Here is a 15,474-nt window from a genome sequence, read left to right as displayed (position 1 = left end):
CATGCAGACTGTCGGTGCCCGCGCCCGCACAGTGATGCAGTGCAGGCGGCTAATGGGTTTTCATTGATTCTCCTGTGGAGGCCAGTGGGAGTGTCATGTAACGTGAAAGAACACGGGAGCCTAGCGTGGCTTACGGCAGGCCCCTGGGGCCAGGGCCATGTATGTGTGCTGACCTGCCGTCAGCAGCCTGACAAGGGCATCTGGGAACAGTGATTTAGACATCTTACCACTAGACACATTTGAGGGGAATGGATGTTCCATGAATTCGAATGACTGTCCCAAGGTACACTCTTGATCCTCAGTTTCCCCCCAGATCTATAGTTCGGTGATGAAACATAACATTTACTCTGGTGAGGTAGATGTTCCCCTCATCTCTAAATGGTGGTTCTCAGTCTTAGGAGCCGCAAATGCATCACCCAGGAAACTTATTAAGAATGCAGATTTCTAGGTTCCTTTCTTAGAAGTCCAAAGGGGGGAGGGGTCCCTGGGTGGCTCAGTGGGTTAAGTGTCTGCCTTCGGCTCAGGTCATGATCTCAGGCTCCTGGGATCGAGCCCCGTATCGGGCTCCCTGCTCAGCAGGGAGTCTGCTTCTCTGCTTCTCCCTCTGCCCCTCCCTGCTCCCCATTCCTGCTCTCTCTCTCTCGCTTGCTCTCTCTCTGTCAAGTAAATAAATGAAATCTTAAAAAAAAAAGATTAAAAAACATTAAAAACAAAAGTCCAAAGTGGGCCTAAAAATCTGCATGTTTACAGTTCTGCAGTGAAGCTGATGCAGTGTTCCTGGGACACTTTCTAAGAGACACTAGCACATCCCTTGTGGTTTGCTTCCATATTTCTCCTTCTTAAGATGAGTCTATGTATACTTTTTAGTGGAATTTGTACAAATTGAGAACCACTGGTGGCTTCATCAGCCCTGTTAGGGTGCCCTGGGGAACATGGATCCCAAGGCGAGATAAGATAAGGGAGCCTAGCTCATCCCAGAAGAGCCCCACCCAAGTGGCCAAACAGGCTGTCATGGTTTATAATCAGCAGCCCGCTTTCCCTGCATTTCTGCTTAAGGAAGCTTGTGAGTCTGGGCTGAATGCCAACTGGGTCAGGCTTCAGGAGTCCTCCAGGGTGGAAACCTCCCCCACTTCCCTCCGGGCCTGCAGGAGCGGATGACGGAGCTGGGACAGGGAGCCCTAGGATACATGGCCCGCAGACAGGGAGGTGCTCACGGCGAGGACTCACGGCTTGGTCCGCGGATCTTGATGGGCTTACTGCTGGTCATGGACTGGGAGCATGTCTGACACACACATTCCTTCCCGCTGAAGGTCACCTTGTCTCCAATGGGGAAAGGCTTCCTACAAGGGAGATGAAAGAGAAATGCAACACCTCTTCTTCACCATGTCTGTTGGTGAGCTGACAGCAGATGTGTTCAAAGCTCATACACACAGCCTGCCTTCTATTATGCCAGGTAAATTCAAGTGCTGTTCACGGTGCCAGGCTGACCAAACCACTCAGTTGGGGGCCGCGACTGGAACTGGAGCCCCACTTGGGCCATTTAGATGATTTTAACCCAGGGCACACCATGACACTTAGTGAAGCTTACATTTCTCATCTGTAAATGAATTGGTTAATAATTCCTCCTAGAGTCGCCCCTTCTTTCTGGAAAGACTTTTTCCATCCCAACCTCACCTATCCCCATATATCTGGAAGAACTCATTCAACTCCTAAATTCACCACAATGTCTTCCTTTCACTATCCAGGACACTTAGAAATCCACAAATAACCTCTTCCTCTCCTCTGTGTTTGTGCAGTTTGAGTTTCCGAGTTCCGAGGTCTCAAACTGGTCCATGTCCTGCCTCCCTAAACAAAGATGAACTGTACATCGAATCCCTGGCACTGTTGAGCCCATTGTTCAACTGCTCTCGTGCGTGAAGTCGGGGACAGCCTGTTATACAGACTCTGAGTGCCCCCGACATAGGCTTCCAGTGGCTCCGCTGCCCTTGTATTAGCAACGTGGGACACGGCAGGGGGTGCTGGCTTGAGCCGGGGGAGCTGTGTTCTCATCGAGGCCCAGGCACTGACTTGTGGTGAAGGACACGGCATGACCTTGGGAAGGCACTGCGTCTGTATGGGGCTTGACAGAAACTTCACTTTAAACCATATGGACCCTACTGTGGGTCTGGGATTGTGCGACCCAGGGCCCAGGTTTTAAGAGACGGATGAATCAATGAATTCTACTCGGTGGTTTTATTTTCTTGTACACTGTGTCATTAGTCTCAGCAGGAACCCTAACTGGTAACTAACAGGTAGTTATTTTATGGGGAGAATAATTAATCTATAAATTTCTTTCCTAATTAAAAAAGGCATACATTTAGTCCAAACCATGTTTCTATGTATGACTTAATCAGGGCAGTCCATTAAATTTTAATGTATTTGTGGGCAAGGCTGATGTCTCCTTTATTTTTTTCATCTCCTTAATGTGGTGCTTGGCATACAGTGGACCCTTCATGTACGTCTGCTAAATTAATAAGGAACCGGGACGCAGGGCATGAGGGAGAGGGAAGGGTGAGCTTTCCATTGCCTACCAGATTGCCTGAGAGGCTAGATGGTTATCATATGATAATGACAAGAATAGCAAAAGCAGACACAATTATGTCCTAGTCACTGAGCTATGGTCTTTGCAAACACCATCTCATTTATCTTCACGAAAACCCAACAACGTTGGGATGGTTTTGATGTCCATTTTACTGATGAAGAAGCTGAGGCTTACAGAGACGGGATCACTTGCCAGGGTCATGGAGAAAGGCTACGAACGGGTATCTCTACACTACGTGAGGCTGAGGGGGTGGGAGCTGGTCCAGATGCCTGGTTTCCAAAATGGGTTCAGGGAACTCAGTAGTTCCTCTGAGAACTTCCGATGGGAAATGGGAGGCTGAGGGTGGCGGCTCAGGTCCTCACTCCGTCTTGATCGCCAGACAAACTAGTGTTTTACATGAGATCATATTTGACAGACAGGGTTCAGCTGCTAAAAGGTTTGAAAAGCACTGGCCTGTCAGATCATTCCACCCACGAGAGCCTAGAAATCCAAGTGTTCAGTGTACAGCCCTGTGAGCCCCCACACCGCCAGAGGGCTCAGGCAGAGGGGCCCGGCCTCTGCTGGCCCCCTGCCCACCTGCATAAGCTGCACACGAAGCACTTGGGGTGGTAGGTGCGGCCCAGGGCAGAGATGACCTCGCCAGTGATGAAGTCCCTGCAGCTGTCGCAGCGGGTGCCGTAGAGCTGCTGGTAGTCCTGCGTGCAGATGTACTCCTGGTTCTTGAAGAAGAAGCCCGACTGGGCCAGGCCGCAGCCACACACTGCGGGGAACAAGGAGAGAATCAAGGGCAGGCTGAGTCCAGGGAAGGTGGGCAAGCACGAGGTTCTTACGGGGGACAAGGCTGACGTCTGACTTGGTCACGAGTGGCCCGAAAATGGTGGCACATTGGACCTCGTGGGGCTAGTGCTCCTTAAAGTGTGTCCTGAAGACCACTTGCATTGGAGTCACCTTCGGGCTCCTTAAGATGCAGACGCCTGGGCCTGAATCACACTCCCTGGGGGCCAGGGCCCAGGTATTTGCGTTTTAGCGCACTCCCCAGCTGATCCTGACGGGACCACTGGTGTTGTACCATCTTCTCAACACATGGATGAAAGTTTAGGATTGCGTGGCTCACACAAGGCCATACTGGTGGTATTATGAATTGGATAAGACCATTCAGTTAAAATTTCCCTGGGCACTTTCTCTGTGCATGATTCTGTGCTAGGTGAAGACAATTTAGGATGGTAGTAGGATGGATGATTTGAAGTTTATAATCTGCTCTCACCATAGACATAGAGAGTCGGTCTGTTCCCAGGCAAGAATGATAAAACACGATCCCTGAACTGTGAAGAGGTAACAATATATGCCCAAAGACGACCTTATAGAACATACATCATGGGCGATAGGCCATGGGCTGGTTTGGGCAGCAAGTGCTGTGAGTGGGGAGGAAAAGGGAGCAATGTCAGTGGGGGAGGGATCATGGTAGGCTTCTTGGAGGACGGGGCACTTAAGTTGCACTCTGAAGGCAGAAAATGAGCTAAAACACACAAGCAGGAAGTTGCAAGTGGTATTTGTGTGGAGGTGGGACTGGGGTAGGGGTAGTGTTTTTAGGGAGTGGAGGGCAGTAATACAGGAAAATATTGACAGACCAGTTGGAGGAGGGCCTGAGTCCAGCTTTGTGGGATACTGAGAAGCCACGGATGGTTTTTCTCCTAGTTTTTCAAAAACTTAAAAAAAATATTTTGAAACTCTCTGACATAAACAAAAAAAGAGAGAAGGTTATAATGATGTCCCATCACCCAGTTGCAAAAATGACCAATTGCATTGATAGCTTTTGCATAGACAGGCAACAAGATGTCATAAGGTCTTATGGGATATCCTTGCGGACAATATGAAGATGTGTAGAACCGATAATAGAGGAGTAGGTGGATGTAATTATAGGTGCTTGAACGACTGAATCATGTGGGACTCCCTACCTCCAAAGGACTTGGAAATGTGGCAAATGAGATTTCCCTCTGAGGGTTAAGTTATGAAATCAACACCTAATGGGAAGGGCAGAAAGAGGCAAAGTTTCTTCCAAGAGATCGAATGGCTCTCAGGGCCACCAGAACTGCTGAGTGTATTGGTCTGGCTAAAGCAGGGGTGGTCAGCCAAGAAGGGGCTGGCCAGCAATCAAAGGAAGGCCATGCGGGAGCCCATTCCAACCCTATGACCAGCCCCCTTGTTCTGAGACTGCATTCACTAAGTGACTGATAGTTTGACTTACTACCTAGACCTTTGGGAAGCAGCTGGTCAGGGCAATGCGAACTAGTACAATGGAGAATGACAGCTCTTATTTCCATTAATAAAAGGGCACTCTGATTTTATACATTGGTTTCTTGAGGACTTGGTTAGCACAGATCAGCTTTCTGAAGCAAGCTCAATGGTGTGGAAACCAATAAGGAATTCCAAGCCTGTCATTGTGGGGACCTGGTCTGGATTGGGTGATGCCACCCCAGTAAATACTACCCCCTGTTCATAGGGAAAATGGTAATGCAAAAGCAGCCAGGTTAAAGAGAGGATGGACTTCTAGGCGCATGGCAGAAGAATTTCGCAAGTGTGTGTTCACTTTGCAGGCCAGAGGCAGGCTTATGGGGCCAGGATGAGTGAGGAGGAGGGGAGCCCCAGAGGTCACAGCATTAGGGGGACCGTGCAGCACAGTGGGAGATGTATAGTCTGGGAGTTGGACCACCTGGGCTCTGAGTTTGTCACTGCCATTAACTCTCTGGGTGACAATGAACTTGGTCTCTGTTCACATGTATGTAAAATGAAGAAGGTGGATTAAGAAGTGACTTGAACTTTTCTTCTGACACTGATATGCCGTGAGTCTAGGAGAAGCAGAGCTTCCTTCGGGGCTTACCAGGTGCCTAAACATTTTAAACTCAGTGCGAGGTGGGGCTGGAGGGCCCTGGAGACCACCCCTGCCTGCAGAGAGGCAGGGGCCTATTAGTGGAGGTGGTGGTGGTGGCTGATGGCAGAGGGTTCATCTTCTACCAGGCTTTGTGAAAATTCATCACATCAAACAACGCCTCAAGAGCAGGCCAGGCCAGAGTACAGGGCGTTCTGCGGTGCGCAGGTGGCAGATCGATTGACTTCATGGCTGTGGAATTAGTGAGGTCATGGCCTACGACCTCATTGGAAATAGCTCCTGTTTTTTTCCTTCTTTTCTCTCCTTTGTTTCCCCGGCCAGCTCCACCCCCAGAGCCACCTCGCCCAGTGGACAAACCCAGGAGGTCATAAGAAAACTTGGAACAATCAGTTCCTCCATTTCCCCCAAGGAGTTGAAGGAGGAAGTTTTTGGTAGAAAGGATGTAAAGGTTGATAAGAATCTCAGGGGGTTCCTGGAAATACAGTGGGGAACACGGGGATAGAAGGCAAGTTGGACAGCAGGACAGATGTATTTGAGGCTGAGCAGAGCCTGACATCCAAATAACAGGAAAGGCCCTGGAGAGGGTCTACAGTATGGAATTGATGTGGAATTTAACACAACACCCAGGACAGGCGTTATTCTGTGAATCAAGAAAATAAAATCTATTAATTTAAAAAAAAAAGCAGATCATTTGGTTTGACAGTGGGACAGGATATGAGAAGTTAGAACTGCTTTGAGAAAATCCAGAATGAACGTTCACTGTTAGTATAATGCCCAGAAAGGGACCTTGCCCACAGTCACCGCGTGTTTCAGGGGAAAACGGACTGTGTTGGGGGTCGCTGGACCGTGGTCCATGCTTCTATTCTACCACTCAGGTGCTGCGTGGCTTTAAAAAAGTTACCCCACCTCTCTCGAGCTCAGCTGCCTCATTTGTGAAGTGAAGGGGCTATGTGGTAACTGAGAACACACCCAGACCCGAGAGTCCACAAGTCTGTCATAGGATTCTGTTGATTTTCAACCTTTCAAATGAGACGGAGTTTTATGGAATTTCAAAACCAAAGTGTTAGAAGGGCTCCTGAGGGTGATCTATTTAACATTTAAAAGTTTAACTGTGAACTATATTATACATACAGAAAATGTAGTAAATATACAAACACCATTTAAAGAAGAAGAATAAAATGCATTCCCAGGTACCCGCTCCCAAGTTTATGAAACAGAACATTCCTGATGCCTCGGAAGCCTGTTTGCATATCCTGAAAGCATCCCCTCCCCATGTTGTCCCTAATTGTGTGTTTGTCATTCTCTTGCTTTTCTTTCTACTTTGACCACCTTTGATGTATCCACAAATTATGCATTGTTTAGTTTTGCCCTTTTTGAACTTTATATTGATGGAACCCTACTGCATTTATTCTCCTGTGCTTGCTTCATACTTTTAGGATCATGTTTTGAGATTTGTCCATGTCGATGTAACTCCATTTTTCAGTAACTGTGCTGTACCCCATGGTCTGTATCACAATCGATCTACTCCACTGTTGAAGGACATTTGAACTGCTTGCGGTTTTTTTTTGTTTTGTTTTGTTTTATGGAAATGCCGCTTTGAACATTCTTGTATTTGTGAGGTGAAGCTTCGCCGTTTTCCAGAGTTTTTCCCATTTGCATTCCTACCAGCAGTTTCCACTGGTCCATATCATCATTGAAAGCTGATAATATATGTAGTCAACATGGTGGCTATAAAATGTCATCTTATTGTGATTTTATTTAATTTTTTAAAAACACACTTCTCTTTCCCTTTTTTTTCTTTCTTTCTTTCTTTCTTTCTTTCTTTCTTTCTTTCTTTCTTTCTTTCTTTCTCTTTCTTTCTCTCTCTCTTTTGAGAGAGAGGGAGCACGCACGTGCACGAGCAGTGTGTGTGTGTGTGTGGGGGGGTAGGGACAGAGGGAGGCGGAGAGAGAGAATCCCAAGTAGGCTCCATGCCCAGTGCGAGCCGGACTTGGGGCTCAATCTCATGACCCTGAGATCATGACCTGAGCTGAAATCAAGAGTCAGACGCTCAACCGACTGAGCCACCCAGGTGCCCCATCTTACTGTGATTTTAAATTTCACTTTAAAATTTTCACTTCCCTGATTTTTAATGAAATTGAGAATCTTCTTATATGTTTATGGGCCATTCGTGCTTTTAGGGTTCATCCACGTGGATGTATTGCTGCAAAATGTTCCACCACATTTTATTTATCCATTCATTGGTTGATGGATATTTGAATTGTTTCCAATTTTTGACTTGATGAATAATCCTACTATGAACATTCATGCACAAGTTTTTGCATGGACATATGTTTTTGTTTCTCTTAAGCATACATCTTATGACTTTGAAATTGTTAAGTCATATGGTAACTCTACATTGAACTCCTAGAGGAACTGCAAGACTGCTTTCCACAGCAGTTATGCACTTTGCATTCCCACCAGCAATGGAGGAGGGTTCCAGTTTCTCCACATTCTTGCCAACATTTGTATTCTCTGTCTTTTTGAATATGGCCGATCTCATGGCGTGACATGTGCCTCCTTGTGGTTTGATGTTCATTCTTAGATGGCTAATGATTTTGAGCATTTTTTTCCATGTGTTTACTGGACATTTATAGAACTTCTTTGGAGAAACCTCTATTCAGATCCTTTGCCCATTTTGAAATGGGATTGTCTTTTTCTTAGTAAGAAAAGAATCCTTTATATAGTTTAGATACAAGTTCTTTACCAGATGTATGTTTTGCAAATTTCCTCTCCCATTCAGTGGGTTGACTTTTTACATTCTTGATGGTATATTTTGAAGCACAGAGAAGTATTTAATTTTGATGACATCTAATTCATCTATTTTTCTTCTGTTGTTTGTGCTTCTGGTGTCATAGCCAAGAAGTCTTTGCCTAACTCAAGGTCACAAAGACTTACTCTTACATTTTCTCCTGAGAGTTTTATAGTTTTAGCTCTTACATGTAGGTTTTTGACTTATTTTGACCTAATTTTTGTGTATGGTGTGAGGAAGGAGTCCAACTTCACTTTTTTTTTGTTTTTTTGCATATATATGTCCAGTTTTCCTAGCACCATTTGTTGAAGACTCTTCTTCCCTGTAGAATTGTCTTGGTAGGTTTGTTGACAATCACCTGACCATAAACCTAAGGGTTTATTTCTGCTCTCTCAACTCTATTGATCTATATGTCTATCCATGTGCCAGTACCACATTGTCTTATCTATTGTAGCTTTGTAGTAAGTTTTGAAAGTGGGAAGTTTGAGTCCTCCAGCTTTGTTCTTTTTCAGGATTGCTTTGGCTATTCTATATCCCCTGCAATTCCATATTAATCTCACAATCAGCTTATCAATTTCTTCAAGGAAACCAGATGGGATTTTTATGGGGATTGCATTTGCTATGAATGGAATAGTGTCCTGCCCCAAATTTGTATTTTGACACCCTAACCCTCAGTGTGATGGTATTTGGGTATGGAGCCTTGAGGAGATACTTAGGTTTAGATGAGGGTTATAAGGGTGGGACCCTCATTATGAGATTAGCGCCCTTTTTAGAAGAGACACCAGCCAGTTTGCCATCTCTTTCTCTCTCTCCCTCTCTCTCTCCTGGACATGTGAGAACACAGTAAGAAGATGGCTATCTGCAAGCCAAGAAGGGAGCTCTGACCAGAACCCTACCATGTTGGCACCTTAATCTTGGCCTCTGGAACTGTGACAAAATAAATTTCTGTTGTTTAAGCCACTCAATCTACAGTATTTTATTGTGGAAGCCTGAGCTGAGTAAGATAGCCTCAAATCTGTAGATCAGTCTGAAGAATACTGCCATCTTAACAATACTAAGATTTCTGATCCATGAAATGAGATTTCTTTTCATTTATTTAGATCTTCTTTAATATTTTATAATTTTCAGAGTATAAATTTTACACTTTTGTTAAATTTATTCCTATGTATTTTATTTTTGATGTTATTGTAAATGGAATCATTTCTTAATATTATTTTCAGATTGTTCATTGTAAGTGTATAGAAATTCAATTGATTTTGGTATATTGATCTTTTATCCTGAAACTCGGATTAACTTGTTATTTCTAAGAGTTTTTTTAGTGCATTCCTTAGGATTTGCTATATATAAGATCATGTCATGTGCATATACAAATAACCTTACTTTTACTTTCTCAATCTGGATGTCTTTTATTTCATTTTCTTACATAACTGACCCAATAGGAACCTGCGGTACAGTGTTGAATGGAAGTAGTAAGAGCAAACATCCTTTTGTTACTTTTGCCTTTATAGGCAGGCAGGCAGTCTTTCACCATTAAGTATGATGTTAGCTATAGGTTTGCCTTTGTTCTAGAAAAATACTTTTGCTGAATACATAATCCTAACTTTAGAGTTATCTCTTTCAGTACATACAGGAATTATTCCACTGGTCTCTGGCTTCCTTGTTGCTACTAACATGTCAGCTCTCAGTCTACTTACCATTTGTAGGCAGATGATCTATTTCTTCTCTCTGGCTGTTTTTAAAATTGTCATTTGTCTTTGGTGATCTTCAGTTTCATTCTGATGATGTATACAGGTGGATTTCTTTTATATTTTTCTACTGGGATTTATTAGGTTTCTGGATCCAAGGATTTGTGTCTTTGAACAGTTCTACAACATTGCATAACTGTCATGTCTCCAAATATTGTCCTCCCACTCATGTATTCTATTACACATCTCTAGAACTCTGATTGAATATATGTCAAACCTTTCCACTATTTTCTTCATGTATAAACTTATCTTTTATTTTTACCACCTTCTTATATTTCTGGACTATATGTATATACCTTTTTCTTGGCTAAATCCTATAGTTCATTAATTCTCTCTTCAGCAACATCTAATCTGCTATATAATCCATACACTGACTTTTAAATTTCAAACATTATATATTTTTATTTCTAAAGTTTTGTTTCTTTTTCAAATCTGCTGTGCTATTTGTTATAATGTGTTGTTTCTTGCTCTTTTTAAATGGCTCTTCTTACCTATTTAAATGTATTCTATGTAGTCATCATATAATGTCAAAAAATACCAATTTATGGGGTGCCTGAGCAGCTCAGTCGGTTAAGCATCTGCCTTCGGCTCAGGTCATGATCCCAGGGTCCTGGGATTGAGCCCCACGCCGGGCTCCCTGCTCAGTGGGGAGCCTGCTTCTCACTCTCCCTCTGCCTGCCGCTCTCTCTCTGTCAAATAAATAAGTAAAATCTTTTAAAAAAATACAAATTTATGAAGTCTTTGAGGTTCTGATTCTCTCTTCATTGTTTCTGTGGCTCTCCCTCCATTATGATTTGTGTGTTTTTGACTGTAAGTTACTCATTTTGCTGATAATGTTACCCGTGGGAGTTCTTTGAGGTCTGGAATAAAGCTGAGTTCCTCCAAAGAGGAATATCACTTGTTTCTGCCATTTGCCAAGTGTGGGATGACTTTCTTTTAAATTCTGTTTCGCTTTTTTAAAATTTATGCCAATTCATAGCATGAATATAGAACATGAATCCATGTTAAGGGTGGATTATAGGTAGACGTTTTGATACAAGTTTTATTCTCCTCTACCCAGTGCCAAAGTTAGTACAGACAAGTTTCATTGCTGTCTCCTTCTCCAGTTTATTTCTCATCCATCCATACATTGAAAGTAAGATTTTCGTAGGGGAAAATTTCAGCTTTACTCAGAGGTCTCCTATTAGATTCCTACTTAGACGGGCTCTAGCCTCTACTTCCTATGTCTCCATGATCTATACAGCCATCAAGGCAAAAGCACAAGGTTGCCAAGCTTTAGCATAAACCATTAGGATTAAATCTGGCATTGGCAGTCACACGAGGATTTCTGCTTTTATTTTTGTTTTTCACCTCTGCAGATTCTTTCATGTCAGTGCAGTAGTGCATGGTAAAAGAACTATACGAAAAATTCATAGAGATTTTAACTTTTTCAAATGAGGCTATTTAGGGTAACTATAACTGGTTACTGCTGGAAACAAAAATTCTCTCATTTGCTTCACTTCTAAGCAAGTTGACACTGAAAACAGTCAGAAAAGTAAATCTATTTTTTTCCCTTAAAATCTCCATGAAAAGACATTCTACAACCTCCCCGTGGTTGATTGTCAAAATGGCCATATTCTTCCTTTCTCTGCATTCACACCCTTGAAATCTGCAAATCCTCCCACCAAAGGCAAAGTTTATTTCTCCATGATCGTGAACCTGGGTCGGCCACTTGACTCGTTTTGGCAAATGGGACATTGGCAAGTATGACATAAGCTGAGGCTTAAAAAGGTCTTGCTTTCTGAAGCTTGCTCTCTTGCTGTACTTGGAACTCTGAGACCATCATGCAAATGAATCCAAGCCAGGCTGCTGGAGGATGAGAAGCCATATGCAGGCACTCAGCCCAACAGCCTGCCAACCACTGCCAGGTGACCCACCAATACCATTGTGATGAGGCGAGTGCAGACAAGGAGAGCCAGCTCAGCCTGGGAGAACTGCCCTGCCAACCCAGAGGATCATGAGCTAAACAAAAAATTATTTAAACTATTAAATTTTGGGGGCGCCTGGGTGGCTCAGTTGGTTAAGCAACTGCCTTCAGCTCAGGTCATGATCCCAGGGTCCTGGGATCGAGTCCCACATCGGGCTCCTGGCTCAGCGGGGAGCCTGCTTCTCCCTCTGACCCTCTCCCCTCTCATGCTGTTTCTCTCCCGCTCACTCTCTAATAAATAAATAAATAAATAAATAAATAAATAAAATTTAAACTATTAAATTTTGGTCTCAGCAAAGGGTAACTAACATACTTTCTTAAGAATACAATTGCACAATCCTAGCTCAAACCTCCTTAGAACAATTTTGTTGTTTTTACCCTTTTTCCTGCCCCAGCTTCTAGTGATGTAAAAATGGTCACTCGCCAAGACCCTTTCGCAGGTCAGCTTACACTAAAGGGGTTTGCCAAGTCTCAATACAGAATTTAAATCACATCAATTAAAATATATTCCATATGTGCTTCCATTAAAAACATTAGGAAATGTGAATATGTAATTGATTTGCTCAGTGCAGTGTCTAGTGAGATCCTGAGGAAGAAATCCAGAATTTTTCTCAATAGCAGTGTAAGTCAATCTCAGACACGTGAGACTGAGGTTGGAAGCAATTACTAAAATGAAAAGATCTGAGGTTTCAATTGACCTTAAATTCAATATACGTCAATTCCGTGGAGTGGCTCCTCAGGAGGTCAATCCAACATCAATCATATTAACGGAAAGGGTGCCCCCACTGTATTTGGCAGACGTTGAGAACCATGGTCTGTTCTGGGCACTATGCTTTTAGAATGATAGTGACAAACCAGAATGGATCAAGGAAGACTCCAAGATGATACAAGTTGGAATCATTTCAGATGAGGCTCAAAGTAAGGACCTGCAGTATAATCAGGCGTGGGGAGACCTGACTACAAGTAGGTGAACGGCAGCCACAGGGAACAGCACACATGCAGTATTCAACAAACTTCATGAGAACAAATCTAGAACCAACAGGTGGAAGTTACTGGTTTGGGGTCAAACATCTTCTAAACCCACGGGGCCATCCAACCTCAGAATGGCTGCCTTGTGGAACAGAAAGCCTCAAGAAGTAGAGGCTGGAAAGGCATCTATCAGGGCCAGAGGGCTCCCCGGGCTCTTTCAGCAGAGTCCTTCTTTATTCGTGCTGCTAGTTATCCTGCTTCTTTAGGAACTTGTAATTTAAGAGTCCAGAGGTAACCCAACATCCACCTGCTTCCAAATTACAGACCTTAGTGAAGTCATAATGTACCTTGTTAAACCTCACCTTTGAGGACTGCCACACGGTCATAGAATAGGTGCTCATCTCAGAGCCACACTGAATTTTAGCCAGGACAGCTTGCTCATTCATTCACTCTCAAATTGATTTATAGGCACAAGACAGGAGTCTCTCCAGCTGTGTAGGTTAAGCTTGCAGGATTGCCTTTTTCCTCCTGGGTCAGCACTACCACTCTGAGGTCACCAGCTTCCCTCCCTCCCCCACGTCCCAACTCTTTCCTTCCTCTTCACTCCACACTGTCTAAGGGAGAGTTCTCATAAAGGCTCAAGGAAAGTTTCTTTAGGCCTGTAGAGGTATCGGCCTGTATTTTTTCTGCGTGCCCCTGTGGCATGTCCTATGGGTGAAACCAGGGCCTGCAATCTGACAGGGGCATTGGGAGTCTGGGCCTCCTACCTTGGCAGGTGAAGCATCTGATGTGGAAGTGGTTATTGTGGACACGGACCACTTCCCCTTTGCAGGTGTCTCCACACCGGTAGCACTGGATGACATTGGAGCTGCCTCGGGGATTGTAAGGATTCTGCTGATAAGGAACTGCAGAAAGAAACAAAGAGATCACTATCCAGAAGGCCTTTCCTCTTTAGGAACTCTGTTAGAAGACATTATCATAATCCTAACTGGGAGAAAAAGCAGAAAGCATGCAGGTAATTAGCCAAGTACCTTCAATACATCACCAGGCTGCATGTGCCAAGCTAAGGCACCATCACAGGATGTGAGTCCATAAATCTCCTGAAGCAGGCAGAGACTTACGAGTGAGCGTAACTTTTCTTTGCCATAATAGAGGCCAAATTCACGGAAGAAGAAAAGTAAAAGAAGAAGTAGAGTATTTCAAAGTAAATGATCCAGAAATACCATTTCTTGGGTGATTTCTGGATCAAAACCAGGTCCCAAATTTCTCAAAGAGAATTTGGTTTTTGCAGTTGACATGGGTCTCAAAGAAATGGGTGATTGATCCTGCCTCCAACTGGCCTTGGAGCAAAGCAAGTGACATCCCCTCTGTGGGCCTCTAGTTTTGACATCTATGAAATGAGGGTGGTCAGTGGTAGCACAGGCTTTGTACAAAAGAGGCACAAAGGGGAGGCACTCTAGTGGGAAGGAGGTTGGTGCGGGGACTCATCTTAAAGCTGCCTTTGAGTGGCACTTTCCATAGCACTGAGAAAATGTCAAAAGTATATAATTAAGAAAAAAGATCTGGTAGAGATTAAGAAGGAGCTGAAATCAGTAGAGGTTGGGCATTTGATGATACTGTAGAGCTCTACTAGCTTATGAGTCTATTATCCTCTTGCCCAGCCTCTCTCATGGCTACTTTTCCAGATCTCCTGTCCCTGAGATATACTTTGCTTGACCACTCTAAAATCTGGTTATCTGGTATTTAATAATAGTAGGCACCTGCTTAGAATTAAAAAAAAATCAAGGTTGGGAGGGATATTGACAGCTGTCTGGTCCAATCTCATTATGTATAAGCTACTGAGATAACTTTGCTAATGAGGAACCAAGTCTTCTCTCTTGTAGGAAGCCCCTAGGGGGGTCAGGAGAGAACTCCTCAATTCCTCAATTTTCAAAGTTGAAGCAACAGTCCAAAATCTTTTGCTCATACCCTATTAGGAGAAGGCTCACTCTTGTCCTGGCTATAAAGATGACCACCTGATTGGAGGGGAATTTGATGTCTACTATTTAGACATGCAGGCTTACTGCCTAGATTTTGAATAAGCATATTATAAATTAATCTGGACTCACATGAACTTTGAGCTGCAAAGTAACTTAGATAATACTCGATTCAGGGCTTCTTGACCTAGTGTGGTAGTTGTTAATGGCTGTTCACTGAAAGTTGAATCTTTTATTCTAGGCACAATGAAGGATGGCACATGGTGTCTTGCTTGGCAATGAAATGTGAATGGAAATTGTGTGTGTCACTTTCAACTGGAGCCAGTTTGTGATCTGCCATATTGCCTTTTCCATAACCCAGCAACCAGTGATACCCCAGATGGTGTGCAGGATGCATCAGCTTGGATCCCTGATTGAGTCCTGGAGCACAGCTCCAAGGCTAACCCAGGACGAACATCTATGGTGAGCAAGGAGGAATTTTTGTTGTTATGGCCTTGTTACTGCAGCATATCCTGATGGATACACCTGGGATCTAGTATTTCTAATTAAATATAAAATT

The 15,474-nt window shown here is 43.8% G+C and overlaps 1 protein-coding gene across 6 annotated transcripts in view; it reads right to left on the bottom strand.

Moving 5' to 3' along the window:
- ABLIM3 (actin binding LIM protein family member 3) overlaps positions 1 to 15,474 on the bottom strand; it is a 109,150-nt gene that overhangs the window by 57,595 nt on the left and 36,081 nt on the right. For 5 of the 6 annotated variants that reach the window (XM_032395217.1, XM_032395220.1, XM_032395219.1 and 2 more), the window contains exons 3-5: positions 13,707 to 13,844; positions 3,158 to 3,341; positions 1,228 to 1,340 (exon numbers count right to left, since the gene is read on the bottom strand). In XM_032395217.1, coding sequence (XP_032251108.1) covers positions 1,228 to 1,340; positions 3,158 to 3,341; positions 13,707 to 13,844 — 435 coding nt within the window. The remainder of the gene's footprint in view (positions 1 to 1,227; positions 1,341 to 3,157; positions 3,342 to 13,706; positions 13,845 to 15,474) is intronic. The other variant, XM_032395223.1, reaches the window with a different exon arrangement.

Source organism: Phoca vitulina, unplaced genomic scaffold (genome assembly GCF_004348235.1).
Source record: "Phoca vitulina isolate PV1807 unplaced genomic scaffold, GSC_HSeal_1.0 scaffold83, whole genome shotgun sequence".
Classification (NCBI taxonomy): Eukaryota; Metazoa; Chordata; class Mammalia; order Carnivora; family Phocidae; genus Phoca; species Phoca vitulina.
The sequence above is the reverse complement of the archived record's forward strand: the minus strand, read 5'-3'. Positions and strand labels throughout refer to the sequence as shown.